This window comes from Macrobrachium nipponense, chromosome 18 (genome assembly GCF_015104395.2).
Source record: "Macrobrachium nipponense isolate FS-2020 chromosome 18, ASM1510439v2, whole genome shotgun sequence".
Classification (NCBI taxonomy): domain Eukaryota; kingdom Metazoa; phylum Arthropoda; class Malacostraca; order Decapoda; family Palaemonidae; genus Macrobrachium; species Macrobrachium nipponense.
In genome coordinates, this window is record NC_087211.1 from 72,730,654 (window position 1) to 72,757,894 (window position 27,241).

Below are 27,241 nucleotides of genomic sequence, written 5' to 3' on the forward strand. Positions count from 1 at the left end.
AGTCGTCCGAATAAATTACTTAAAAAAATCTTGTTCAGTAGGTAAAACTGCATAGAAAAACCGCAACTGCCATAGTCTAGGCCGCCGCGGATAAATACCCTAGATCTACCGTCATGGCCTTATATAGATCTGATTTTCTTTATAATTTCTAACTTTTTGTTTCTTATAGGTTTATAAAATTAATTAATAAATTTTCTTATCTCCCCCAGTTTCTGTCTCTGGTAGCGTTTCACGCTCGAAGATATTTGGCTTTGCAACGGCTCCTCTCTTACAAGACCAAAACAAAGTGCATTACAGCAAACGTTTCAAAACCCTCATAAGGTAGGCTGCCCCCTGGAATTGATTAATCTACGGTAATTATATGACAAAAATACTCCCCTAACCACAATGATTGGGCATAATGATTAACGTAAGGTCATGAGAAATAGGGAATACAGTAGCATAAACGACATTTCAGTGCTAAGAAGAATGGTGACATAGGCTACCTAGGTAGTAGGTAGTAGGTAGTAACATTAAGCTACGCTCAAAACCCCCTTTACATTTCGAGGATACGCTGACCAAACACACGTTATAGTGGCTATTTTGGCATATTTAGGGCCATCTGAAAGCAGACCAGAGGTAAATTTCATCAGGGATACACCCTATTGTAACAACCTAGTAGGTAGGCTACTAGCTACTACCTACTAGGTATACTCTGTTTTTTTTTCATCTGTCCATCTGCCTGTGTTGTTTTTGTATGGTAACACTGCGTCCCGGGCTTTATATAGTTACATTCAGCTTACATTCAACGATTATAATAATATCCTATTTCGAATATTAACGGTGTAATTCGCATACAGTAAATTATTAAAACAATTTTCAGTTGCAAATGTACACCCAGATATCCTTTTATTTAACCTAACACTTACACACAGCGTAACTATTTACCGGGACGCAGTGTTGCCATACACAAACACCATAGGCAGATGGACAGATGAAAAAAAACAGAGTATAGGTAGGTAGGTAACCTGACAACCTAGGTAAAACACCCTGAACAAGTAGGCCCCAGGCTATTGTCGTATTTTAGGTTTAGTATAAGCCTAGGCACTGTGATGTCATGCACTGCTGAATGATGTGTACCTACAAATGTTACGGTCAAGGAGATTTTGGAGTTTTTAGTAGTATAGGGTAAAAAACCGCATGGTACAGGGGTGGACCATGTACGATCAATGTGTACAACCCCAAGAAAAGTACATTATAACGCATCCTGACACCGGAGTAGAGGTCTTTAGCTCCGTTTCTCACCAACAACAAGTCGTGTCTGATGCCCATCTCCGATGTCAGGATGCGTTATACCTAATGTACTTTTTTTCGGGTTGCACACATTGATCGTACATGGTCCACCCCTGTACCATGCGGTTTTTTACCCTAGTACCTACTCTATAGCCTAGGTAGGTGGGGATGGTGTCGGTTAGGTTAGCATGTACCTATTCCTGTACAGCAGCTTACCATTTCAATTTTCAAAATTTTCAATTCAGTTGTTTGCAGTTTCACGGGCCAGTTTCTTGGGTCGCACAACAACCAAATCCATCCGCACAGGTAAGTACTAGTCCCTTTGCGTCCTTAGTCAGGTTAGGTTGGTTCGTTTGGTTAGGTCACAACCATTGTTACCACACTGGTTGTTTGTTCCTCCGCCGAAGGTCTGGTCGGTAAATTTAGGTGACTACCTACGTCCTACACACATAAACCAAATTAGAATTACTAGTATTTTCAGCTGCTTGTGTCATTTGCTTATCTGACCATTCTTGATGGCGCATTTCACTTGTCATCATTTCTCAGTGTAACCTCCAAAACTGTTATTAGGTAGGGTAAATGACTGAGCAGTGACATAGCAGCCACTGATCTCGGAACGTGGCCACCTTCCTAAAAAAGTACTTGAATTTGTTGCCATGAGCATCAGTCAAGAGTTATGGCCTATCCAGGTAGCAAACTAAGACCTTCTGAAGTAAATGTTTTCTTCTGAATTACAAAATAATGGCATAATTCCAGCGCTTTTTCAGGAAGTGGCTGCGTTCGGTTATTTACCCTAGGGTAAAAAGAAAAAATAAAGTTTTTCACCAACAAGACCATGTTAAGGCTTACCCTGAAGACCTGTGTGATGTGTGATCTTTCCGAGGTAGTGACCTTGAAAGGTTTTCATTGGTTGTTATGTAGGACTATTATTTGATATTTACAATTTTTTTATGTTTTTATGTTAATCCCTAATGGACTTTTACTAAACACGCACCAAAGACGGATGCATACCAGGTGAAAACCCATGGGGGTTACTATTTAGGAAAGATCCGAGGTGAAAATTAGAGCAAGGTAAAGTTTATGAAACTGCATGGAGAAGTTAGAAGAGCCAGAAAAGAGTGGATGACAAACATCAGAGATTTAAGTCATGCTACAAGTGATATCTTAAGGTGACATTTTCGCATTGTTTCAAAAAGTTGATCTATGAAGCATACTGAAGGTTTCTGGCACAATATTATAGTATACAAATTTCAAAGCAAAATAGTGCAGTTTGAGAATGACAATTTGCAACTTGCATTGTAGCCTGCCTACTTCCATGATAAGAGTGTATGTGCGGTATGTCTAAGATATGGGAAGGCAGTGTGATGGGGGAGGGAGAAGGTGGTTTCACATTTACAATTGATCCCTGAACACCATTTCTGCCGAGAGCAACTAATTTATTGAACAGTAGCAGCATCAATATGCAAAGAATATGCCTCGCTGTCAAACTTCTTAGTTCAAAAGGTCCTTTATTCCTCACACCGTTAGACTATGAAACAGTCTACCTGAGGATGTCATGCAATTGGAACTTTAAAAATTCAAGAATATATGCAATGCATTATACTACCTTAATACAATATTCTAGATATTTCAATCATTTACTTATATTTTTATCTTTATTAATTTGTTTTTATTTTTTCTCTCTTTTAATAAGTGGTCTCTTCCCATTTCATTCTGTTAATTCTTTCTAAGTATAATGACCATATTCTTTGCAAGCTTGAATTTCAAGTCAATGGCCCTTGTGGGCTTGTTCCAAATGAATAGGGTTCATCTTTGAATAATAATGATAAATAATTCAGTATGAGAAGTGTGGGATGTAGATGTGGGAAATGGGGGATGTTCACACGACAATGGTGTGATGTAAAGTGAAGGGTTTGGGCCAAAAACTGTAGCTGTGTTAGGGGTGCATGCATTGTAGGCAAACAATAATTAATGATGCCCAAAATACTGCTAAAGAAAAAATTTCAGCAGGCATTGTCAAAATTATGGGTGCAGCTGCCTTCCTGCCTTGACTGTTTCTTGGTCAGTTCTGATTATGATCATTGCCATGTACTATAAATGAATTATTTGTTTTCAGAAATATACTATACACAATTATGGACCCCCAGCTGGCTCAGCAGGCCTTTGAGGAACTAGGCACATTAGTCTTGCTTGGAATGCCAGTTGGTACAGAGTTTGGCATTGACATGAATACCTGGAATGTTGGGGAAAAATTCAAAGGAGTCAAAATGATCCCTCCTGGAGTGCACTTTATTTACTACAGGTATGTTAAGAATTCTCAGGTGCCAACTACAAAGGCCAAACTGTTTTACAAGAGCATGAACTTCAAATTGAAGACTGAACAGTTCAGAATATATACGGATTAGGGCAGTAAATTTAAAATGACATTTTTATAAAAACAAAGTTTTAATTATACTTACCCAGTAATTATATAGCTAAGAGTTTCACTCGCCCGGCAGTTAAATTCCAAAATTCGTAGGTTGCACTCATTTTCTGTTTTGTTTTGGCTGGGTAACAATGACCCCCACCCATTTTCGTGGAGAGGAACCACTTGTTTGTTTTATGACCTTACAAAGAAAAAACCATGCTAGAGGATGGGGGGTGGGCTCTGATTATATACAGTAATTACTGTATCTAGAAAGAGAATAGAAAAATTTGCCAACATTATTTAGAAATGTGTGTTAATTCCTTGCCTGATAAGAGTGTTGATGCAGGAAAGTACTGTCTTTGGTTGTCACTCATCTTATGTAGAGGAGTGGTGTATAGTCAGTAAGCACCTACTACTTTAGTGGGACCTTTGTGGTGAAGGATATTTCTGATGGCTAATAAAGGATAGATAAATTACCCCAGTCCAGGGCTCAGTACCAATAATTCACCAGAGAAAACTTGTTAACTATAGCCAAAACATGTCTAAATGAAAACCACCACCAGGCTTCCTAAAACCATAAACACCTTATATCAAGGAGAAAAAAGATTTTAGAAAGGGTTGCTTCTTACACTTCCTTTCCCAATACTGCACCAGCTGCAAGAAAAAGACCCAAGGTACTGCAATCATCATATACTGTTTCAATATCTTGAAGATAATGAGACGTAAACACAGATTTACATTTCCAAAATGTAGCTGAAAACTATTGATAAAGAAAGGTTTCTTTTAAAAGCCAGCAAAATGGCTACAGGTCTAATCTTAAGAGCTTTCACTTTATATATAGAGAATGCGTATGTCTTCTTGAACTGACGAGTGTGCTTCGCGGATTATCCCTTAGAAAGAATGCCAGGGTATTCTTAGACAAAGGTCTAGACAGTTCTTGATGGAGCACCACAGACTGAAAGAATCGCCGCGAATGTCTGTAGTTCTATGCAGATAGTATTTAAAGACCTAATGGGACACAAAGATCTTTCTACATTATCAGATCCCAGAACTTCCGTCAAGATCTTAATAGAGAAAGAACAAGGCCATGGGTTAGAGGGAGACTCGTTCATGGCCAAAAAACCAAGGGAATATGAGCAGACAGCATTCCTTTTCGAAATCCTACCCTTTTGTCCAAGGCATGAACTTCACTGATATCCTCTTTGCAATTGACAAAGATATCAGAAAAACAGTTTTATACATTCAACTTCCCTGCCAGATATATACTTAGCTATAGACTCCGTCGTCTCCGACAGAATTTCAAATTTCGCGGCACACGCTACCGGTAGGTCAGGTGATCTAGCCTGCCCTGCCCGGGTGGCAGGACTAGGAACCATTCCCGTTTTCTAATCAGAATTCTTCTGTCGCCCGGGCCATCAACATTGTTGTTGGTTCCTCTCGATTGGTTTTTCTTTTTTCACCGGCAATTGATCTTCTTGACCGACTTTTGGTGACGTATCTGGATTGTTGGATTGGCATACGCTTTTGTGGACTGTTTTGTGGACTTGATTTTGGAATTTTCTTTATAATGTCTGACTCTGGAATGGTTGTGAGACGTTGTGTGAATGTAGGCTGTAAGGTGAGGTTGCCGAAAGCTTCGGTAGACCCTCACACGGTATGCAAGGGTTGCAGGGAGTATGAATGTTCTTTTACTAATACTTGTAAGGAATGTGAGAACTTGAGTGAGAACGAATGGAAGAATCTAACTAATTATTTAAAAAAAGTTAGAGAGAGAAAGAGTGAGGAAGGCTTCTTATAGAAGTTTAAGTAGTTCTAGATCTGAACTAATTCCTAGCTTGGGATCTTCCCAACCAAGGGTAAGTATTGCTACTTCTCCTTCCATTGCAGCCCCTTCTCCTATTGCAGAACCTGTAGATCCAGCAAAAGAACTTGCGGATCTAAAAGCAGCCTTCAAGTTGATGGAAAACAAAATGGCTGCCATACAAGGTAAGGCTAGTGATTATTTCAGTGGACAGTGATATGAGTGTCCCCCAGTGTAGTGGAGGGGGCATCTGGTCGGCTCAGCAAACGCTCCTAGGTCTAGACCTCTTCCAAGCTCACATGCCCAGAGGAGAAGGAATGTCGAAACCGAAAGGAGGTTGTGGAGAATCCCCACCGATCAGGTGTCCCTTTGGCGGTTTCTGTGACACCCCAGACTGCCAAGGATCGCTATTGTAAAAGCGTCCTGCGTGAGTGTTTTTCGTCGTCGGGATCTTCATCTCCGAGACGTGATTGGAGAGATTCCGATCGATCTCGGCCACTCAAGAGGAGTTGGAAGGCTCCGACTATTGATTCGAGCCCAGAAAGAAAACTTCCCTGAGGAGTCTCCCTCGGGAGTGAAGAAGGCAAGAAGAGCCATTCTTTCAACCAGAGTGAGAAGGAGGCAGGAGGTGGAGGCTATGGACTCCTCCCCTCCTCCTTCCCCTCCTCCCGAAGAGGATAAAGAGGAGGCTACGAAGAGGTTCATGATGGCGATGCAAGAGCAGATTTCGTCTTTTGTAGGAGTTCTGTCAAAGGAGCCTCCTAGAAGGAAAGACTCTTCCTTCCGATCAAAAGATCCTCCAGACGTATGGAGGTATCTGCCGCCAGGATCGATACTCCTACTCGAGGTGAGGTTTCCTGTTCGAACCTGGATGAACTGATCAGACGTCTGGCACCGGCCAGGAGTGAGGAGTCACCCAGGAGGCAGGAGCCAAGAGCCAGGAGTGAGGAGTCAACCAGGAGGCAGGAGCCCAGAGCCAGGAGTGTGGAGGCATCCAGGTGGCAGGAGGCCAGGAGCCAGGAGGCCAAGGAGTCCAGGAGGCAAGAGCAGGAGGCAGGAGTCAGGCAGGCCGGAGTCCAGAGGCAGGAGCAAGGATTCAGGAGGCAGGAGTAAGGAGGCCCAGGAGCCAGGAGTCCGGAGTCAGGAGGTGCAAGGAAGTCCGGAGTCAGGAGGCCAGGAGTCCAGGAGCCAGGAGGCAGGAGTCAAGAGCCAGGAGGCAGGAGTCGGAGACGTCGTTTCCTGGAGTTTATGACTCTTCTCCAAATAGGAGCTCCTCTCCTTCAGAGCATAGGAGGTTCTTGGAAGGACTCTCCCTCCAAACGTGAACTTTCTCCTTCATCTGATCGAGGGTTAGACGAGTTTGTCTGATGACGAACCTCCTGCTAATGAGGGACTATCGAGTTATAAAGTCTTAGCCTCATTATTGCTTCAAGAATTTGGAGATTCTCTTAGTCCGGCGGCTCCTCCTTCTCCTCGTTCTCTCTTTTCGAGCTCGGCTACGGCAAAATCTTCGGCCTTTTTGAAAATGAAGCCTGCTATATCGATGAAGAAGGCACTCCATTCTTTAGATTCTTGGATGGACAAGAAGAAGGAGTTAGGAAAGACGGTATTCTGCATGCCTCCTTCCAAACTCCATGGAAAGAGAGGTATTTGGTATGGGACAGGAGAGACTATGGGTCTTTCTCTACCTGCCTCTGCAGATGCGGTACTTTCCAATTTAGTGGAGCCTCTAGACGTCACTCCTTAGGATCGGTCAGAGCGACGTGGAGCACTTCAGAGTTGAACCACTTTTCTAAAAGGACTTTTTGTCACTTTAGAGGTGTTCAACTTTCTGGATTGGTCACTCGGAGTTCTGGCCAACAAATCTAAAGATCCGGAGTTTCTTAAAAACCCAGAGATTCTCCATAGCGTCCTGTCTTGCATGGACAAGGCAGTACAAGACGGTTCGGGTGAGTGCTTCCCTTTTTTGTGCTGGTCTCCTGAAAAAGAGATCAGTATATGGATCCCTATTATCGAAAGGGGTTTCTCCGAGCCAGAGGACCTGCTTTATTGTTCGCCCCTCTATCGATCATCTGTTTCCTTCTCAGTTAGTGAAGGATATATCTCGCTCGTTAACTGAGAAGGCGACACAAGACCTACTAACACAAACGTCCAAGAAAGGACGCCCGGTAGTGTCGGCGATTAAGAAGGACTCTCGTCCTCCTCAGCAGCCCTTTCGTGGAGGTACAGCGGCTCGTCCCCCTGCCAGAAAGAAGAGCCTCTGATAAGAGAGGGAGGTCTTCCTTTAGGGGCCCTTCAAGAGATCCTCCAAATGACTTGTTGCTCCTTCAAGCACCAGTGGGCGCCAGACTCCTGAACTTTGCAGGAGTATGGGCAAAAAAGGGGAGCCGACCCTTGGTCAGTGTCGGTCCTAAAGAAGGGATATGTAATCCCCTTCGAGAACAGCCCTCCCTAACATCTACGCCCTCTGGGAACTGTCAGCGAGGTACAGAGACCCGGAAATGAGAAAGACTCTCCTTCAAATGGTGGAACAAATGTGGGAAAAAGAGGTGCCATCGAACTTGTGCAGGATCCACACTCCCCGGGATTTTTACAATCGCCTTTTTCTAGTACCAAAGGCATCGGGGGGGTGGAGACCAGTTTGGCTGGACGTAAGCGCTCTGAATCGCTTTGTTCAGAAAAAGAAGTTCACCTTATATAACTTACCCGGTGGTTTACATATAGCTGTCGTCTCCTGACGTCACGGCAGAATTTTGAAATTCGCGGTAGCGCTAATGGTTTGACAGGTGATCCCTCTACTCCCGCCCTCCACCGGGTACCGGGAACCATTCCAACAATAAATCAGAAGTTTCCTGCCGTCGGAACCGGTAACACGGTTCCTCTGCTGGTTGGAATTTGGAATTGATCATCTTGGTTTTCTCCTTTTGGTGATGTACCTTGAGTTTACTGATCTTTTTGCTAGCGCTATAGTTATTTTGGTTTTGATATTGTTGTCCTTTTTAGGAATTATTTTGAATTCTTCACGATGTTCTGACACCGGCTCTGTTCAGTATAGGGTGTAGTAGTGGGTGTAAGACTAGACTTCTTAAAGCTTCACTTGATCCTCATTCTACTTGTGTTAGTTGTAGGGGACGTGAATGTTCTTTTGAGAATACGTGTGAAGAATGTAAGTCTCTAACATCGGAGGGTGGAAGGCACTGGGAAAGTATATGAGAAAGTTAGAAAAAGATAGAATCAGAAAGGCTTCACAGAGATCTTCTTATAAGTTAGTGAGTAGCCAGGATATTCCTCTGAATTCTATTAATCCTGTTCCTATAACCCCGTAGTGGTTGCTCCTGCCCTCGAATCTGTATCTCCCGATCCCGATCCCGTGTCAGTATACGAGCCGATATGGACTCGAAATTTGTCTCTTTCCTCACCACTATGCAGAAAATGGGTGAGACAGTGCAAGAAGTGGTAGTTAAGTGTGATAAATTACTTAGTGCAAGTGTAGTGGAGGAGGTGGTTGTTCGGCCCGTTCGTTCTCCTAGGTCTAGGCCCCTGTCAAACTCCCCAGATCCTGGGAGGGAGGCATGCGAAAACCGAAGGGAGGCGAGCGGGACCCTGCTCCCGAGCAGCCGCCCCCTCAAGCAATCCTGTAGCCGTATCCCAGGATGCTGTCGCTCACCATTGGAAAGGTGTTGCGAGGAAGTGTTTTTCGTCAAGTGACTCTAGTCAGATGTTTCCTCTTATAGAGGTTGGCGTAATAAGACTTCTAGACGCTGAAAAGGTCGCAAAGCGATGTTTCGCCTGCTGCGGTTCCCAAGAAGGTGGCGGCTGCCGAACCTTCTTGTAGTTTTTTGGGAGGAGCCTGAAGCTTTTTCTCCGGCGGTTTCGATTTATCGCCCTTCTCTTATAGAAGTGGGAGAAGCCGAACACGCACACTCTTCGGAGCCTTCTCCAGAGCCTCCTCAAGCGATAACTCCTGCGGCTCCAGACGTGTTTGTGGATCATCCTTCTACAACCTCCCGCGCCTTCTACGTCGGTGGATCCTCAACCTTCGGTGTTTGAACAGATGAATGCCAAGTTAGGCAGTATCTTGGAGCTTTTTGTTTGGCAAGTCTCTTTCGTCCCCGAATGCGCTCCCGACCGCCTTACATCTTCCGCAGACTACTGTGCAGTCCTCTTCGCAGGCTCCTTTGCAGTCGCCTCTTCAGGCTCAGACTCTCCATGTGACTCCTCTTCAGACGCCACTTCAGGCGTCTGGTCGGTTACTCCTTTCCTGACTCCGTCTATGGCGCCACTTCCAGGTTCTCCTCTCGAGCGCCTTAGCTCAGCCGCCCAGCGCGGCGCCAGCTCAGCCGCCAAAGCAGCCGCCAGCTGCGGCCGCCAGCCTCAGCCGCCAACGCAGCCGCCAGCTCCCAAGCCGCCCGGACTACGTCTCAGTACAGGCTCAGACGTCTTCTCCTGCTTTCTACACCCTCCTCGGACGCGTCAGGGTGCGACTTCGCCGAACAGGATTCCTCTTCCGATGGAATGTTCGCCAGTTTCGTCGAAGGAATGCTTCGGATTTGGAGGAAGAAAGAGAAGGACTTACAGAAAAAGACAAGCATTTGTCGGGGTATAAATCCTCCTTTTACGATCCTTCGTTGACAACTTTGGAGATTCTTTTGCGCCTTCCGTTCCAGTTTCTCCTAGTTCGCAGTGGAAAAGGACAGTAAGCCTGACTCCTCGTCCTCGTTCACAGCGTCTCGTCCTCTCGATTTCGGCTAAGAAAGCTATCAAGAAAGTTAACGCTTGGCTTTTGGAGAAGAGGGAAAAAGCAGGGGAAAAATGTTTTTTGTCTTCCACCTTCGAGACTTTCGTCAAGGAGCCTGTCTGGTATGACACTGGAGAAGTTTTTTTCGTTCCCTGGGTGTGACTGCCTCCGCTCAGGGAGACTTTTCTAGTCTCGTGGACTCTAACCCGCAGAGCAGCCCTTAATACTGCTAAGATTTTCTTTTCAACAACAAATGAACTGGAGCATCTTTGCAAGAGTGTTTTCCGCCGGGTCCGTGTTTTCGAAGTTGTTAGCTTCCTGGATTGGTCCATTGCTTCGCTGGCCAGGAAAGTCAAGTCATTTGGACTTTCGGAGGAGCAGTTGAAGGATTTTGCCTCGGTACTGGATTGTATCGATAAAGGCATCTGTGCTTGGAGCTTCGGAGCTCGCTGCCATTTTCGCCTCTGGAGTGTTGAAGAAGAGACAGCTTTGGTTCTCCCTTCTTGTCGAAAGGGTTTCATCGAACCAGAAGTCTGCCTTGCTCTTCTCTCCTTTGGACAAGAAACACCTATTTCCGCAAGAGATTGTGAGCGAGATCGCTCAATCTTTAACACAGAAAGCGACCCAGGATCTTTTAACACAGTCAGTGAAGAAGCCCAGGAAGATAGCTCCGTCTTTCTGCTTCTCGGTAGTGCTCCCTCCACGGAAGCTCCTAAACCATTTCGAGGGAGAGCTCCCGTTCGATCTTCCTCCAGGTTTCGTGGGAGAGGTTAGAACCCTCTTCTAAAACCATCCCTCTTCCATCAAAAAGTAGGCCCGTAGTCCTCCACACAGCAGTAGGAGCCAGATTACACCTTTTCTGGCAGACCTGGTTTCATCTCGGAGCGGATCCTTGGACGGTCCAGGTCCTGAAGGAAGGATACACCATTCCGTTCATCAAGCACCCCCCTCTCACAGAAATTTCCTGTGAATTGTCAGCCTACTCGGAGAACTCCGAAAAATTTGCTGCCCTCCATCAAGAAGTTTCTCGCCTTACTGGCAAAGAGGGCCATAGAGTTAGTGGACTCTCCGCAGGAACCAGGATTTTACAATCGCCTTTTCCTGGTAAAGAAGGCCACGGGGTTGGAGACCGGTGTTGGACGTCAGTGCCCTGAACGTCTTTGTCCTGAAGACGAAGTTTTCTATGGAAACGACCCAATCGTTATGGATTAGCAGCTCTTCATCCTGGAGATTGGATGGTTTCCATAGACCTTCGGGACGCTTATTTCATATTCCGATTCATTCGGAATCGAGAAGATTCCTGAGATTCGTGTCCAGGGCCGCATTTATAGTTCAGTCAGCCCTCTGCTTCGGCCTGTCGACAGCTCCACAAGTGTTCACAGAGTTCTGTCGTCAGTAGCAAAGTGGCTTTCATCTAGAACGGGATACGAATATCCATGTATCTAGACGATTGGCTTCTCAGGGCAAGGTCCAGACAGAAGTGTGTGGAGGACCTACAAAAGACTTTAAGGATGACGGAAAGCCTAGGTTTGTTAGTAAACAAAGAAAAGTCATGTCTCACTCCTTTTCTCAGAGATAGTTTATTTAGGAAGTGAGACTGAATTCAGTTCTTTTTCAGGCTTTTCCGTCTCGCCAAAGGATCGACTCTTGCCTGAACAAAATAGACAAATTTCTCGTCAGACAAACTTGCTCGGCGAATCAGTGGATGAGCCTTTTAGGAACCTTGGCTTCAATAGAGCAATTTGTAAGTCTGGGCAGGCTCAACATGAGACCACTTCAATTTTACTTGAAGCAGAAATGGCAAAGGAAGAAGTTCCCAGACTCCTTCGTGTTCCCCATCTCGGAAGGAATCAAACAGACTACTTTGGTGGAAATCAGAAGGAAGGCTAGAGGAGGCTTGTCTCTAAGCCAGTTGAGCCCCACCTTACTCTTTTGTCAGACGCATCGGACAAAGGGTGGGGAGCTACTCTGGGGAGAAAGGAAGTGTCGGGTCTTTGGCAGATTCATCAGAAAAGCTGGCACCTAAATCTAAAAGAGTTTGAAGGCAATTCATTTGGCTCTAATGCACTCAAGACAGAGGTAAGAGGAAAGTAGTGCTCGGTTCAAGCAGACAAACACCAGGCTCTCTCTTACATAAAAAAAAAAACAGGGGGGGACACACTCTTTTGTCTCCTGTGCGAGGCGGCGAGAGACTACTCATTTGGGCGAAAGAGAACAAGGTTTGTCTTGAGCACAAGATTTATTCAAGCTCGAAGAATGTAAAGGCAGACATTCTCAGCAGGAGAGGACAAGTCCTCTCCACAGAGTGGACGTTACATCCTCAAATATGCAAGAAGCTTTGGGGGATTGGGGATGTCCTCAGTTGGATCTCTTCGCCACAAACAAGACAGCTCGTCTACCACTGTATTGCTCCCAGTTCCAGACGAGGAGGCGTTTACAGTGGATGCCATGCTTCTGGACTGGTCAAATCTGGATCTGTATGCCTTTCCACCTTTCAAATGCTAATATTAGTTCTGGCAAAGTTCAGAGGTCATCAGAACGTAAGGATGACTCTGATAGCCCCCTTTTGGCCGGCCAGGGAATGGTTTTCCGGATTCCTACTACTGCTGTTGACGGACTTTTCCGAGAGAGTTACCGTTAAGGAAGGATCTACTCAGACAGCCCCACTTTCTGAGGTTCCATCACAACTTGTCCGCTCTTCGACTAGTCGCCTTCAGACTGTCGAGCATCTCCTCAGAAAGAGAGGATTTCAAAGAGAGCTTCAAGGGCTATTGCTAGACCCAGAAGAGAATACTCTGATCGAGTGTACCAAGCTAAGTGGGTCCAATTCAGAGCTTGGTGCAAAGAAGAAGGAATTTCGTCTTCTAAGACCCTCTATAGCTCAGTTAGCTAACTTCCTTCTTTTTCTTCGTGAGAAGAAGAAGCTTTCTACCCAGACCATTAGGGGTTATAGAGCTATGTTGTCTTCTGTGTTTCAGACATCGAGGATTAGACATTTCTAATAATCAAGACATCTCAGACCTGATTCGTTCCTTTGATACGACCAAGACAAAGGAGTCAAGAACAGTAGCTTGGAAACCTGGATGTAGTTCTTAAATGGCTGATGTCATATAGATTCGAACCGATCTCCTCTAGTTCTTTTAGAGATCTGACCAGGAAGACCCTTTTTTCTTTGTGCTTTAGCATCAGCTAGAAGAATCAGTGAGCTGCATGCTATTGATAAGAGAGTTGGATTCGCTAAGGGCAATGCCATGCTGCTCATCAATGCTGGGTTTTTGGCTAAGAATGAAAATCCCTCACGTCCTTGGCCTCGTTCTTTCTCTATAAGAACATTTCGGAGTTAGTGGGGCCTAATGAGCCTGAATGCTTCTCTGTCCAGTGAGAGCACTTAGACATTATGTGCAAAGGACCAAAGGTATAAGAAGGTTAGAGTGATAACCTGTGGTGTTCAGTGAAAGATCCATTGCTTCGTCCTTTTATTCTAAAAATGGCGCTCTCCTTCTTTTTTAAGGAGTTGTGATTTCTGAGGCACACGGACAATGTCAGGACTCAGATATCAAAGTGTTTTAAAGTCAAGCTCATGAAAATTAGAGCAGTGTCTACGTCTATGGCCTTTAGACGTAATCTGTCTTTGAAAGACATTATTAAATCTACATATTGGAGAAGCAATTCTGTCTTCGCATCTCATTATCTGACAGATTTGCAAACCACATATGAAAATTGCAGTACATTGGGGCCATTCATTGTGACTGACACGGTATTGGGTGAGGGAGAGAAGGATGTATCCCATCCTCACTAACCTTTTTTCTCCTTGATTATTTGTTTTTTTGTATTTTTAAGGTTGTCTGAAGATACAGGGAGTTTTTTGAGTATCTTTCAGTCTTTTAATGTCTGGTGTATTTCTTAAACGGTTGTGGTGATCCCTCGTTTTTCATTGTATTTTGTGGTGATTTGTACTGCGCCCTGAGCAGGGGCATTATAGTCTTGTCCGTTACGGTCACGTCCTCAATAAAGGCCAGCAGACTACAGAGGCAGTAACCACTGAGTCAGCGGTCTTTAAAGGTAAGGAACCTATATCTTCGGATAATTCCAACAGTTATTTTAGCTGCCATTGTCCCACCACCTAAATGTGTCAATCAGCTATATGTAACCACCGGGTAAGTTATATAAGTGAAAATGACATTTTTATAATAATATAAAGTTTCACTTATACTTACCCGGTGGTTACATAACGAAGCCCGCCCTCCTCCCCTCATATGGACAGGTAGGCATGAAACTTCTGATTTATTGTTGGAATGGTTCCCGGTACCCGGTAGAGGGCGGGAGTAGAGGGATCACCTGTCAAACCATTAGCGCTACCGCGAATTTCAAATTCTGCCGTGACGTCAGGAGACGACAGCTATATGTAACCACCGGGTAAGTATAAGTGAAACTTTATATTATTATAAAAATGTCATTTTCGCATGGAAACGTCCGCCTCAGTAATGTCGGCTCTTCGTCCAGGAGATTGGATGGTCTCTCTGGACTTGCAAGACGCATATTTCCACGTTCCCATTCACCATTTGTCAAAGAAATATCTTCGTTTTGTAATAGGAGACAAGATCTTTCAATTCAGGGCTCTGTGCTTCGGTATGTCTACAGCTCCGCAAGTATTCACCAACCTGATGGCGAATGTGGCAAGATGGCTTCACCTAGAGGGAATAAACATCTCCCTCTACTTAGACGACTGGCTGATCAGGGCCAAGTCGGAGATTCAGTGCTTGGAGGACTTATCAGTAACAAGGAACATGATAGAATCGCTGGGATTACTCGTGAACCTCGAGAAGTCGCAGCTGATCCCCAGCCAGAGCTTGGTCTATCTGGGGATTCAGATGGATTCTCGGGGTTTTCGAGTATTTCCTTCGCGAGAAAGAATCACTCGAGGTTTGTCGAAAATCTCGAGCTTCTTAAGAGAAAAAAGAACAGTTCAGCGAGGGTTATCTGAGCCTCTTAGGGACTCTGTCCTCACTAGAAAAGTTCTTCTCTCTGGGAGGCTTCACCTTCGCCCTCTTCAGTTTTTCCTGAAAGGGGGTGTGGAGTTGGAAGACGGGACAACTCTCGGACATCTTCCCGCTTCCACAAGAGGTAAAGGATCATTTGAAGTGGTGGATCCTTCCTCTTCAAAAGAACGAAGGCGTATCACTTGCCCTGCAGAACCCAGACCAGTGTTATATGCCGACGCTTCGGAGTCGGGATGGGAGCGACGTTAGGATCAAGGGAAGGTGTCAGGCACCTGGACAAAGGAACAGGTGTCCTGGCACACATCAATTGCAAGGAACTAGTGGCCATACACCTAGCCTTAAAGTTCTTCGAAGAGATAGTCAGAGGCGAGGTGATACAGATAAACTCGGACAACACCACGGCTCTGGCTTACATACGCAAGCAAGGAGGCACGCACTCTTTCTCCCTCTTTCAGTTAAGAAGACACCTGTTAACCTGGACAGAAGAAAGAGGCATAACTCTCCTCACAAGATTTGTTCAAGGCATCAAGAATGTGAGAGCGGACAGACTGAGCAAGAGGAATCAGGTCCTTCCCACAGAATGACTCTACACGAAGAGTGTGTCGAAGTCTTTGGTCCCTGTGGGGGAGACCTCACATAGACCTGTTTGCGACGTTCCTCTCCAAAAGAATAGAGATCTTTTGCTCTCTAGTGGAAGATCCGAGAGCCTTCGCAATAGACGCGTTTCTCCTGGATTGGTCGGGTGTGGACGCATACGCCTTTCCCCCGTTCAAGATCCTGGGGGAAGTGCTCAGGAAGTTCGTAGCTTCGAAGAACACGAAGTTGACGCTAATAGCCCCATTTTGGCCAGCACAGGAATGGTTCACAGAGGTACTGGAGTGGATAGTGGACTTCCCCAGATCTCTTCCAAACAGACCAGATCTACTCAGACAACCCCACTTCGAGAGGTTTTATCACAACCTCCCAGGTCTCGCTCTGACTGCCTTTCGACTATCGAAAGACTTGTCAGAGCGAGGGGCTTTTCTCGCAAGGCTGCGGGCTCTATCGCTAGAGCCCGCAGAGCTTCGACGAGAAGAGTATACCAATCAAAGTGGGAAGTCTTTAGGAGGTGGTGTAAGAGTCAGAAGCTGTCCTCCTCCAGTACCTCTATAGTGAATATTGCCGATTTCCTCCTCTTTCTGAGAGAGGAATCACACCTTTCTGTCTCAACAATAAAAGGATACAGAAGCATGCTGTCTTCAGTATTTAGGAATCGAGGGTTAGATATTGCAAGCAACAAAGATCTACACGATCTAATTAGATCCTTTGAAACTTCAAAGGCAGCTACTCCTAGAACATCTAGTTTGAATCTAGACGTGGGTACTGAAATTCCTTTCATCGGATAAATTCGAGCCTTTACATCTGGCTTCCTTCCGCGACGTCACTAGGAAATGCTTATTCCTGTTGTCTCTCGCTACAGCCAAGAGGAACGAGCGAATTGCACGCTCTAGATTCCACAGTGGGGTTCAAAGGAGATGCTGCCATCTGTTCTTTCCAGACAATGTTTCTGGCAAAGAACGAAAACCCGTCAAAAAAAACCGTGGCCCAGAAGTTTTGAGGTAAAAGGCCTATCTAACCTCGTAGGCAGAGAGATAGAGAGGTCTCTCTGTCCAGTGAGAGCTCTTAAATATTATTTAGAGAGGAAGAGACAGATGGGAGCTTGTCAACAAGGTCTTTGGTGTGCGGTGAAGAACCCCAAAAGACTCATGTCCAAGAACGCCTTGGCTTTCTTTGTGAGGAGCGTATTACGGACGCTCACAAGAACTGCTCAGAGGAATCCTTCGGTCTTCTAAAGGTCAAGACTCATGAGGTGAGAGCAGTAGCAACGTCCTTGGCGTTCCAAAAGAATATGTCTCTAAAAAATATCATTGAGGACTACATATTGGAGGTGCAATTCAGTGTTTGCATCTCATTATCTGAAGGATGTGAAAGTGACCTATGAGAAGTGCTTCTCGCTAGGTCCATTTGTATCAGCAGATACAGTGCTGGGTCTTGGAGCAAAGACTGATCCTTAAATATTGTGGTTTTATCGTACATAAACCCTCTTGTCAGATATGTGCTTGTTTTCTATTAGCAAGCTCACTGATGTCGCACGGAGCATAGTGTCATTGCTGGTAGGGGATCAAGGGTATGTATGGCTAGTAGGGGAGTACAAAATTTTTTTTTTTTTTTGTATATTTTGTAATGAAAGTGTAATTATTTTGTTTTCGAGTTTTTTGGTTTGTTTGTAAGGAGTTCGGGGATAACTCCTTGCAATCTTAGAACTAACATGGATGTTAGGATCAGGTGATCGGGATCGGTGTTGTGCTCCTTGAACAAGGTGTATTGTCATGTTAGTGGAATAGCACCCAATGACAAAGGCCTTTAGGCTCTGCCGAGTAAGTGGATAAGACCCCATTGGCAGACCCACAAGAACTCTTAGCCATAGATCAATATCTCGCTGAGGCTCTTGAGGCTAAGCAGACTCCAAGGCAGTAGCCGCGAAGTCTTCAGCCTAATAAGGTAGGAACCAAGGTTTATTAATACCTACAACATATGTTGTTTACCTGTCTATTTCAGTAGTTAGCTGTCTCTTACCCACCACCAATGGGTGCTAATCAGCTAAGTATATATCTGGCAGGGAAGTTGAATGTATAAAAATGATATTGTCATGTTACAATAAAGTTTTATACATACTTACCTGACAGATATATACGATTAATGGCCCACCCAGCCTCCCCGCAGGAGACAGGTGGAAGAGAAGAATTCTGATTAGAAAACGGGAATGGTTCCTAGTCCTGCCACCCAGGGCAGGGCGGTAGATCACCTGACCTACCGGTAGCGTGTGCCGCGAAATTTGAAATTCTGTCGGAGACGACGGAGTCTATAGCTAAGTATATATCTGTCAGGTAAGTATGTATAAAACTTTATTGTAACATGACAATATCATTTTTCCTAGTCAAATCTCTTAAAGAGAGACTGCATAGGTTCAAAGTGAGGAACTAACAACCACTTCAAAACTGTCAAGATTCCAAGGAACTGTGGGCGAATCTCTACCCTTGGAGGTGTCAAAGAACTTTAATAAGATCTGAGATGTCCGGATTGGAGGGCAAGTCCAATCCTTTATGATGAAAAACTAACCCCAACATGGCTTTATAGCCCTTAATGGTGGATGTTGAAAGGTTCCTTGCTGATTGTAAATGCAATAAGAAGTCAGCTATTTGGGTCACAGACGTCTGAGAAGAGTTAGATGGCGAGATAAAGTGAAGGAAGATATGGGGAGAAGAGGTTTGGTGGAGGATGATGCCTTTGATAGAAGGCAGTGGAGAAAGAGCATCAGGCAACTGAACCCTTAATGTAGGGATAACAGTGGGAAAGAAGAAGAAGAGGTCTGAGAAGAGGAGACAATGGCGCTCCTGCATCACTCTGAAGATCCTCATTTATTCTGACAGATATCATTAGAGGATTGCCTTCTGCATTTAGTGATTGCCTCTGCAGCTGCCTTAGCAAATCCTTTTTTTCTAAGAAGCTTTTTGACAGTTTTGAAGCCTGTCAGACCCAGAGAAGACAGGCCTTGGTAGAACCACTGTAAGTGTGGTTGAGAAGCTGCTTCTTTTGAGGAAGCAGCCTCAGGAAGTCCACTAGGTGGTCGATGACATCAGGAAACCATTCCTACGACGGCCAGAAAGGAGCTGTTAGAATTAAGGAGACATTCTGGTGTGAAAGAAACTTGTTTAACACCTGCCTTATCAAACTGATTGGGGGAAAAGGCATAAAGATCTTTGTTCAACCAGTCCAAGAGAAAAGTGTCAACTGACCATGCTTGGGTGATCTGGTACTGGCAAACAATACAGAGGAAGATATGGCTCTGAGATGTGGCAAATAGGTCCATCATCGGTTTTCCCCAAATCTTCCATAGGTATAAGCAGACCAGTGGATCGAAGGTCCATTCCATCGAGAGGACTTGTCCCCAACGGCTTAGCTTGTCTGCTAACACATTGGTCCTTCCTTGGATAAATCTGGTAATTATTTGGGTGTTGTTCTGGTCTGCCCAGAATAGAAGATCTCTCGCTGTCTCGTACAGAGAGACAGAGTCCCTCCTTGCTTCACTATGTAAGATAGCGCTGTCGCGTTACCCGTGTGGACCACAATTGTTTTGTTCCTTACTTGAGAGTAGGACTGAAGGCCTAAATGCACAGACTTTAGTTCTTTCACATTTATGTAAAAGGACTTTTGCTTTGGGGACCATATCCCTGTCATCTCTTCTCTAAAAGAGCTCCCCATCTCAGGTCTGACGCATCTGAAAAGAAGTTCAGGTTGGGGCTCAATGAAAAAAAAAAAAAAAAAAAAACCTTTCCTTGGAATTCCACCAGAGGAGAACCTCCTACATTTCTCTCGTCACTGAAAACGCGAGTCTGGAAGAGCCTCCCTGTTCCAGCTTGTTTTCAAAAAGAACTGTAGGGGTCTGAGATGTAGTCTGCCCAGGTGCATGACCTGTTCCATTGATGATAGAAAACCGAGAAGGCTCATCCAATTGTTGGCTGAGCATTCTTCCAGAGCAAGAATCTCCTGTACCTTCTTTAGGCAAGAGTCTATCCTTTTTGGTGTCGGAAAAGCCCCTAAATCCGTATTATCATCCCCAAATATTGAAACCTCTGAGAGGGGATCAATTGGGATTTCTGGTGGTTCACTAGAATTCCTAATTCTTGTACTAACAAGAGAAGTCTTCCCAAGGTCCTCCTTGCATTGACTCTCCAAATGGGCTCTGAGAAGCCAATTGTCCAAATATGTACGGGGAGATTCTTATCCCCTGTAAGTGCAGCCACTCTGCAATGGGAGCCATCACTCTGGTGAAAACCTGAGGCACTGTGGTGAGTCCGAAGCAAAGAACCTGAAATTGAGGAGTCTTTCCCTTGAACACAAACCTGAGGTACTTCCTTGAACTGTAGGTCTACAGATGTCATCCATTCTCCTGGGCGTTGTTTCCGTCTTGAATTTTATCTTCAAGATGACATTGAGAGCGCTGATTTCCAAGGCGGGCCTCCAGCCCCCTGATGACTTGGGGACCACGAACAGATGGTGGTAAGAACCTGGAGAATGAAGGTCCTGTACTGGCTCTATTGCCCCGAAAACTTCTGACCTTGCGAATAAGGAGCCAAGACGACTGGCGTGTTGACTAAGAGAGGCATTTTCACAAAGGGGATGATATAACCTTTGAGAACCTTCACTATCCAGGCTTCTGCTCCCTTCTTCTGTCAAACTTCCCAAAATAAAAGTCTGGCTCCGACTTGCACACGGTCTCCTCACTTGCGAGAGGACCTTTACAGAAGCTCTCTAGACTGCTTTTGAGGCAAAATGAGTACTTCCTCTGAAACAGGAAAAGATCTCGGTCTGGCGAAAGGGCTGCGTTCTTGAAGAAAGAGACTGCTTTGCACTTATGGCACAAGTCTCCCTTGACCATTTGAAGGACTGAGCGAGAAGATCCCGAGTGCTTTTCTTCTGCGACTCAGAGGCTATGTCGAGGACCGTAGACTGGGGAAACAGGTGCTTTTTATCCAACGGAGAATACAGCAACTGCACCTTGCTGTGATTCCACACAAGAGGGCGCTACCAGGCACTTGTTGATTGTAGAGGGTTCTGGCACCAATAAGTGCTTGACCACTTCCAACAGCGTGGGCACATCTGAAGCTGCAGGAGCCAAAAGTGCCGTATCTTGATGAGGGACAGTTGAACTACGATGAGTCTTGGGCGATTTCTATCTCTACCCAATTTTCTTAAATGAGATTTTAAGTTCATACGTGTTCTCTTATCCCAGTCAACACACTCATTACATCTTACATCCAAAGAACATATTTACTTGTTCATGACAAACTGAACACAATGTAAGTCTTACATCCATTCGCACAATACCTAATGTTAGCAACACTAGAGTCTGACATGTCGCAAATAGAATCAAGTTGGTAAGCAAAGTAAAATACTATCTAAATCTAAATAGATATTGTCGACTCGGCCAACACAACGCAAAAATACTAAACCAAATGCTGATAAACAAAAGGAAAAGCTTAGAATTCCAGAATTAACTGTAGCTGACAACTAGTCTGTAGTCATTAGCTGGTAGAGACAAACTGAGGAAGTGAAACTCTTAGCTATATAATTATTGGGCAAGTCCCATAATTAAAACTGCCTTGTAATTTGACATAGAAGTTTTCCTCACCTCTCCATAATTTTTTATGCATTTGGCACACAAGAACAATTGCTATTTGTTACCAGCCTCATAATTAATACCAAGTGAAGAGCGAACACAAAACACCACCTTGGACTGATCAGTGGGTCAGGTTAATGCAAGACATTAGGTATATTGTGAACTATTGAAGTATGTACATAGTATTTTGTTGACAAGCAAAGCATTACTTTCAAATATGCTAGTAATTTCATCTCCTATATCTTTTGACTGGCATTTTTGGGGAATAAAAAATGCTGATACGATACCTTGTAACTTTTTTCCGAAGTCTAACCAAAAGGCTTTCATGGGTTGTTTCGTAATTTTTGAGCCTAAACTGTATTGTAAGGAATGATATATATAATATGCAAAATGGTCAAGTTTTAGTCACTGTTTTGATAGCTTCTTTCAATTTATGTTACATAGATTTTTTTATTGCATCCATGATGATGTGTGTGATATCATGAGAAAGGCAAATGATTATAAAAAAAAAAAAACATGGCTTGGCTATGTAGCTGTAATTTTTCTGTAAAATAAGTTTCTTATGATGGATGAAATTTACATGACACTGAAATTTATTCCTGTATTTCAGTGCTGTTAGTAGACAAGGAGAACTGCACCGAGGACTGGATTTTTTCATTATTTTTAAACAAAAAGACTTGGTGGTGCGGCATTATGATCCTTCTGCTGAGGATCTTGAAACGCAAAGGTAAGGGAATAACTGGGGGACAACTCAGGACTTTGAACCTCTCAGGTTTGTATAGTTAGGATAAATTTATATTACTATACTGAAATTTTTTTCATGCTATGAAAGAAAAAAATTTTGGCATAACAGACCATTTGTATTTTAGATCCTGATCATGAAGAAGTTGAGAGGATTCGCACCAATCTTCGAGATCTTGACCGGTTTTTAGGCCCTTATCCTATGGATTCATGGAGAAAGTGGGTCTCTCTCACCCAGCACATTTTTTTAGAAGACATGGAAAGAATGATTCCATTGACAGGTAATTTTATCTTATTTTAGATTTTTTAAAACTTTTGTGGTCTGTCAGTAGCCATATATCAGCTAACTTCAGTGAAATGACAAATTTGTTATTAATTTGCATTTTTTATAGCTAACAAACCTGAGGTCTTAAAAATAGGATTGTAAATTCAAGGAATCTGTGTCATCGGGCATCCGATGCATAGTTGAGGTGGATGCGAGTCCAGAGAGTGTGCTTGTAGAAAGTGTGCTTGAATCCAGTGATGCATCAGTCTTTCTTCCACCCCAGGATGAAATGTAAGAATGGAGACTAGAGGTGGGCAGTCAATGTTAAAACCTCAGATTTGTTAGCTATGAATAAAAATTTGCCATTTGTTCATACACGGAACAACCCTTCAGTGTTAACAATAAGATAGATTCATAATTGGAGGAAGGTATCAGCACACCTGATCATTCTTCTTAGAAAAGAAATGAGGATTCTAAAGAAGAGGACCTAAGCTTTTGAGATGTTAGGTATGTGGATATCTAACATTCAGTGCACTGGGTTTAAATATACAATGAAACATGTCCAGATTCATTGCATTCATGAAAGTCCAAAAAATTATCTATCAAGCAACAAACCATGTCAGCCACAAGACAGGTTTGTCACCACTCCTCACTCCCTTGCTGGAGAGAGGCATTTAAGCTACTGAGAAGCAGATTTGCATGTTGCATGGAACATGAAAAACGCTGTAACGGTATGGCTGCAGTGCTCACCTGCATCAAGCCAATTCCAGCGTATGATGTGTCTATTCTTCAAACTGCCCGTAGTTATGAAGAAAGAAGAAAGGGGAAAGAAAAGAGACCAGTCATCTCCCTCATTCCCTACACACAATCATCTTAGGCAAGATACAAACAAACAGTCCCACCAGGGGCACTGGATGAGCCACACTTTTTGAACAGCCACCACTGGACCCAAGGAAAAAAAAATGTCTAAGGATTTGTGGGCAACGTTCTTCAGGCAGAAAAAAGTGAAAGTGGTTTGACACAGTCATGAACCAGTTCTATTCAAAATCCTATGAACAGATAAGTACTTTTAAAATATCAGGGCGGAACCTAATCCTCTGATGTCATGCATTTCTGCATGCACCCAATTGGTGAGAGAACTTGACGATGAGGAGTTGGCTTGTCTAATCACCTCATGTAGAAAAACAAAAGGGTGTTCTGTGACTCCACTTTCTTGACCTGGCTTGTGTTAACATGAAATTGACGACACCTAACCTCCAGGTGACAAGATGTTCAGATAATGACGCAGTGCTTTGACAGGACCCTGAAGCTTCCCAACTCTTTCAAGGAAGCCAAGGTCAGAAGGAAAACTGTTTCCAAAGTCAGTTTCCTGGAAGATGATTGACACTAGAAGGTATTCAAGATTCTCTGTGACATCTCTTTATTGCTTTCTGCCTTTTCTTTTATTTTTTATCTGTTCCTTTTGATCTCTTCTCACTCTGCTGTTTAATTTTATCTTTTAATTTTCCAGTTTTTAGTACTTATTGAGGGAATGATGCAACTAGCAGCTTGTTTGTGTTGTCTTGTTAAACTAATTTAAAACAGTAATGATCTCTCGTGAAATTATGTTGCCATTACAACATATGATTGTCAAGTTCACTATTCAGCCTTTCTCTGTTTCTAGTACTTCAATTTTTCAGAGCCATTTCTTGACAAAGTTTGATATTTATATAGTAGTCTAAGATCAAAGTTAGTTTTTGAAGATTTCTTTCTACAGGCAAAATCAGTTCTGTACCAGAGTTGATTTCACTAAACCAAAGTTTTACATCAAATGCGGCAAACAAAAAAAAGAATGAAGGCAATATATCTCATAGTTCAGAAGAGCAATCTTCAGGAGAAAATCAACAAGAATGTGCCACCACTTCCTCTCAGCCATATAAATCTTCAATTCCTGACCTGGAGCCAATGCCAGGTACAGAAATAAGGTTCAGCAAGTTTCCAAGCCGACCATATCCCGAGGGGGCAAGCCCAAGTGAAATCACCCGCTGTAGTCTTGATTCATCATATTCTGTTGAGAAGCTTGTTGAAAACATTGGAAGGTAAGGAATTTAGAGGAAGTACTGTATACTAAGGAACCTCATTGTTCTTTAATTTTGAAATAGCTCTGGTTAAAATGTTAAGGGGTATTAAGAAATAGTTTTGAAATTGAAGAGGGTGTGAGTTTTCTTATTTTTTAAGTGTTGCAAGGTATGATAATCATATAATACTGTAATATTTTAATCATCATCACTGGGAAAATACATACTATTTGAAAAGATGGTTTAAAATAGTAAACCATAAACAGCACAGGTTTGATAAAACCGGGACTTTAGTTCATAAAAAACAAAAAAATCATTTATGAACGGTAAATTATTCTAACAAATGTCACAAACATTCATTTTAAACAAATCATCCCAAATAAGGATACCAAACCATGCCTTTTCTGATCAGGACCATATGAACTTTGAAATTTAGTAGAACTAACTCAAATTGCAAGTAGCACTTAATTTTTATACATACAGTTAAACCCCCATTTTTGTACATGAACTTTCCTGCCAGATATATACTTAGCTTACGTCTCTGACGTCACGACAGATTCAAAACTCGCGGCAAATGCGACAGGTAGGTCAGGTGATCTACCCCACCCGCCGCTGGGTGGCATGGGTATGAACCAATCACCCTTTCCAGTCATAATTTTTCTGTCGCCGGTGTCGACTACATCTGTTGTCGATACCTCTCGATTTTGGATTATTACTCGTTTTCGCCCTGGATTGTTTCATCGGACTTTTGGTGAAGTACCTGCTCCTTGGCTTGGCATTTGCGATTTGTGGACCGGTTTTTTATTATTCTTTGATTATTTTTGGAATTTCATTATGTCTGATTAGAAATTAAGAAATCAACATGTTCAGAGTTTGTTCTGTTAGCGATTGTAAGGTGAGGCTACCGAAAGCTGCGGTAGACCCTCACACAGTATGCATGAAGGTGTAGGGGAATGACTGCTCATTTATTAACCCTTGTAATGAATGTGGTAATTTGAATGAAGACGAATGGAAGGCGCTTTCTTCTTATGTAAGAAAGCTTGAGAAGGACAAGGTTAGGAAAGCTTCATCTAGGAGTTCTAGTAGGTTCTCGCGCTAGCGAGTTTGAAGTTGATAACCCTGTTGTGACGTAGCGCCTTTACCAGTTTCAGCCCCTGCTTCCTGCATCGAACCTGAAGATGCGCCTTCGGAGGTGGACACTATGAGAGCCACTATTCGCAGCATGGAGCTGAAAATTAAAGTGCTAGAAGGTAAGAGTGATAGCAATTTGTGCAGTGATCCCAGGTGCAGTGGAGGGTGCGTCTGATCGGCTCCCTAATGCTTCTAGGCCTAGACCTCTTCCAGACTCCCAGACCCAGTGGAGGAGGAAAGTCGAAAGCCGCAGGAAGGTTAGGGAGAACCCCCACCGGTCAGGCGTCCCCTCGGTAGCGCCTGATGTTCGCTCCCAGGCTACCTTGGATCCACCAAGAGAGAAGTCTTACGGCAATGCTTCTCGTCTTCGCTTCTCCTTCGCCCAAGCGTGGTTGGAGCTCTCGGAAGCTTTCTCGGCCGTCGAAGAGAGCCTGGCAGGCTTCTTCCGCTCTCCCCTCCAGCCCTGAATTTTTTCGGAAGATCCTGGATTGGATGTGAAGAAACCGAGGATTTCTTTGGAGTTTCGCTCTCCTAGTAAGGATCGAGCTGCGTCTCCCGTGAAGGACTTTGTTAAGTCTCCTACACGTGTGTTGGCTAGTCTGCAGCGCAGATTACGGCTCTGGCTGACTCTTTGATTGTGACTTCTTGTCGTAGGAAGGACGTCTCGCTCCCGGTAAAGAAGTCCAGGCGCTCTTCTCCGGTTTACGCTATTCGTCAGTAACCGCCCTCTCTCCAGGAGTGGATCGTAGTACGAGGCGCTCTTCAACGGACAGGCGCTCTCCTGCGGACATCGTTTCTCCGTCGGACAAGGGGCATGCTTCCCGTAGACGAGCCTCTCCTGATAGGCGCTCGTCTCAAGACAGGATCTCTCCCGATGGCAGACGCCAGGAGCCTGGTAGGCGTTTTTCTCATGGTAGCCGCTCTCCTTCAGGCTTTCGCTCTCCTGTGACCAGACGCCCTTTGGTAGACAGGCGCTCTTCTCCTGTCAGCCGCCCTTCGCTTAGCAGGCACCAAGAGCCTGGTAGGCGCTCTTCTCTTCAAGGCGCTCTTCTCCCGATTTTCGCTCTCCTCGAGTTAGGCGCGGGGGAATCTGTCAGACGCTTCTCTCCTGCGGGTGGGGGCGCTCGTCGCAGAGATTTGCTCTCCTCGCAGCAGGCCCCAAGAGCCTGATAATCGCTTCCTGCATGACAGGCGCTCTTTGCCAGGCAGCCGCTCTCCTTTAGACAGGCGCCAGGAGCCTGATAGACGCTTTTCGCCTAATAGGCGCTCTTCGCCTAATAGGCGCTCTTCGCCAGATTTTCGCCCTGTGTTCGTTAGGCGCCAAGAGCCCAGAATACGCCCTCATCCTGACAGAAGGAGTTTTCAGGCAGAATCTCAACGGAAGTTTATAACTTCCCCGGTTAGATGTCGGAGTTCTTCCAGACGTTCTTCCAAGGATGGACTCTCGACTGAGGACAAGACAGCCTTTCAATCGTAAGGATCGTGAAGGATCTTCAGCGGAAGAAGAACAGGATCCCTCGAAGAAGAAATTCCTAAAGATTCCTCCGTTTCTTCATACAAGCGTTTGACGGACCTGTTGCTTCAGGAATTCGGAGACGCCCTTTCTCTC

At 44.3% G+C, this 27,241-nt stretch overlaps 1 protein-coding gene across 1 annotated transcript in view; it reads left to right on the forward strand.

The window, feature by feature from the left end:
• Nucleotides 1-271: 271 nt before the first annotated feature.
• LOC135197156 (protein AAR2 homolog) overlaps nucleotides 272-27,241 on the forward strand; it is a 61,281-nt gene continuing 34,311 nt past the window's right edge. Inside the window, exons 1-5 of the mRNA XM_064224135.1 lie at nucleotides 272-321; nucleotides 3,389-3,574; nucleotides 22,049-22,162; nucleotides 22,306-22,460; nucleotides 24,201-24,522. Coding sequence (XP_064080205.1) covers nucleotides 3,408-3,574; nucleotides 22,049-22,162; nucleotides 22,306-22,460; nucleotides 24,201-24,522 — 758 coding nt within the window. The 5' untranslated portion in view covers nucleotides 272-321; nucleotides 3,389-3,407. The remainder of the gene's footprint in view (nucleotides 322-3,388; nucleotides 3,575-22,048; nucleotides 22,163-22,305; nucleotides 22,461-24,200; nucleotides 24,523-27,241) is intronic.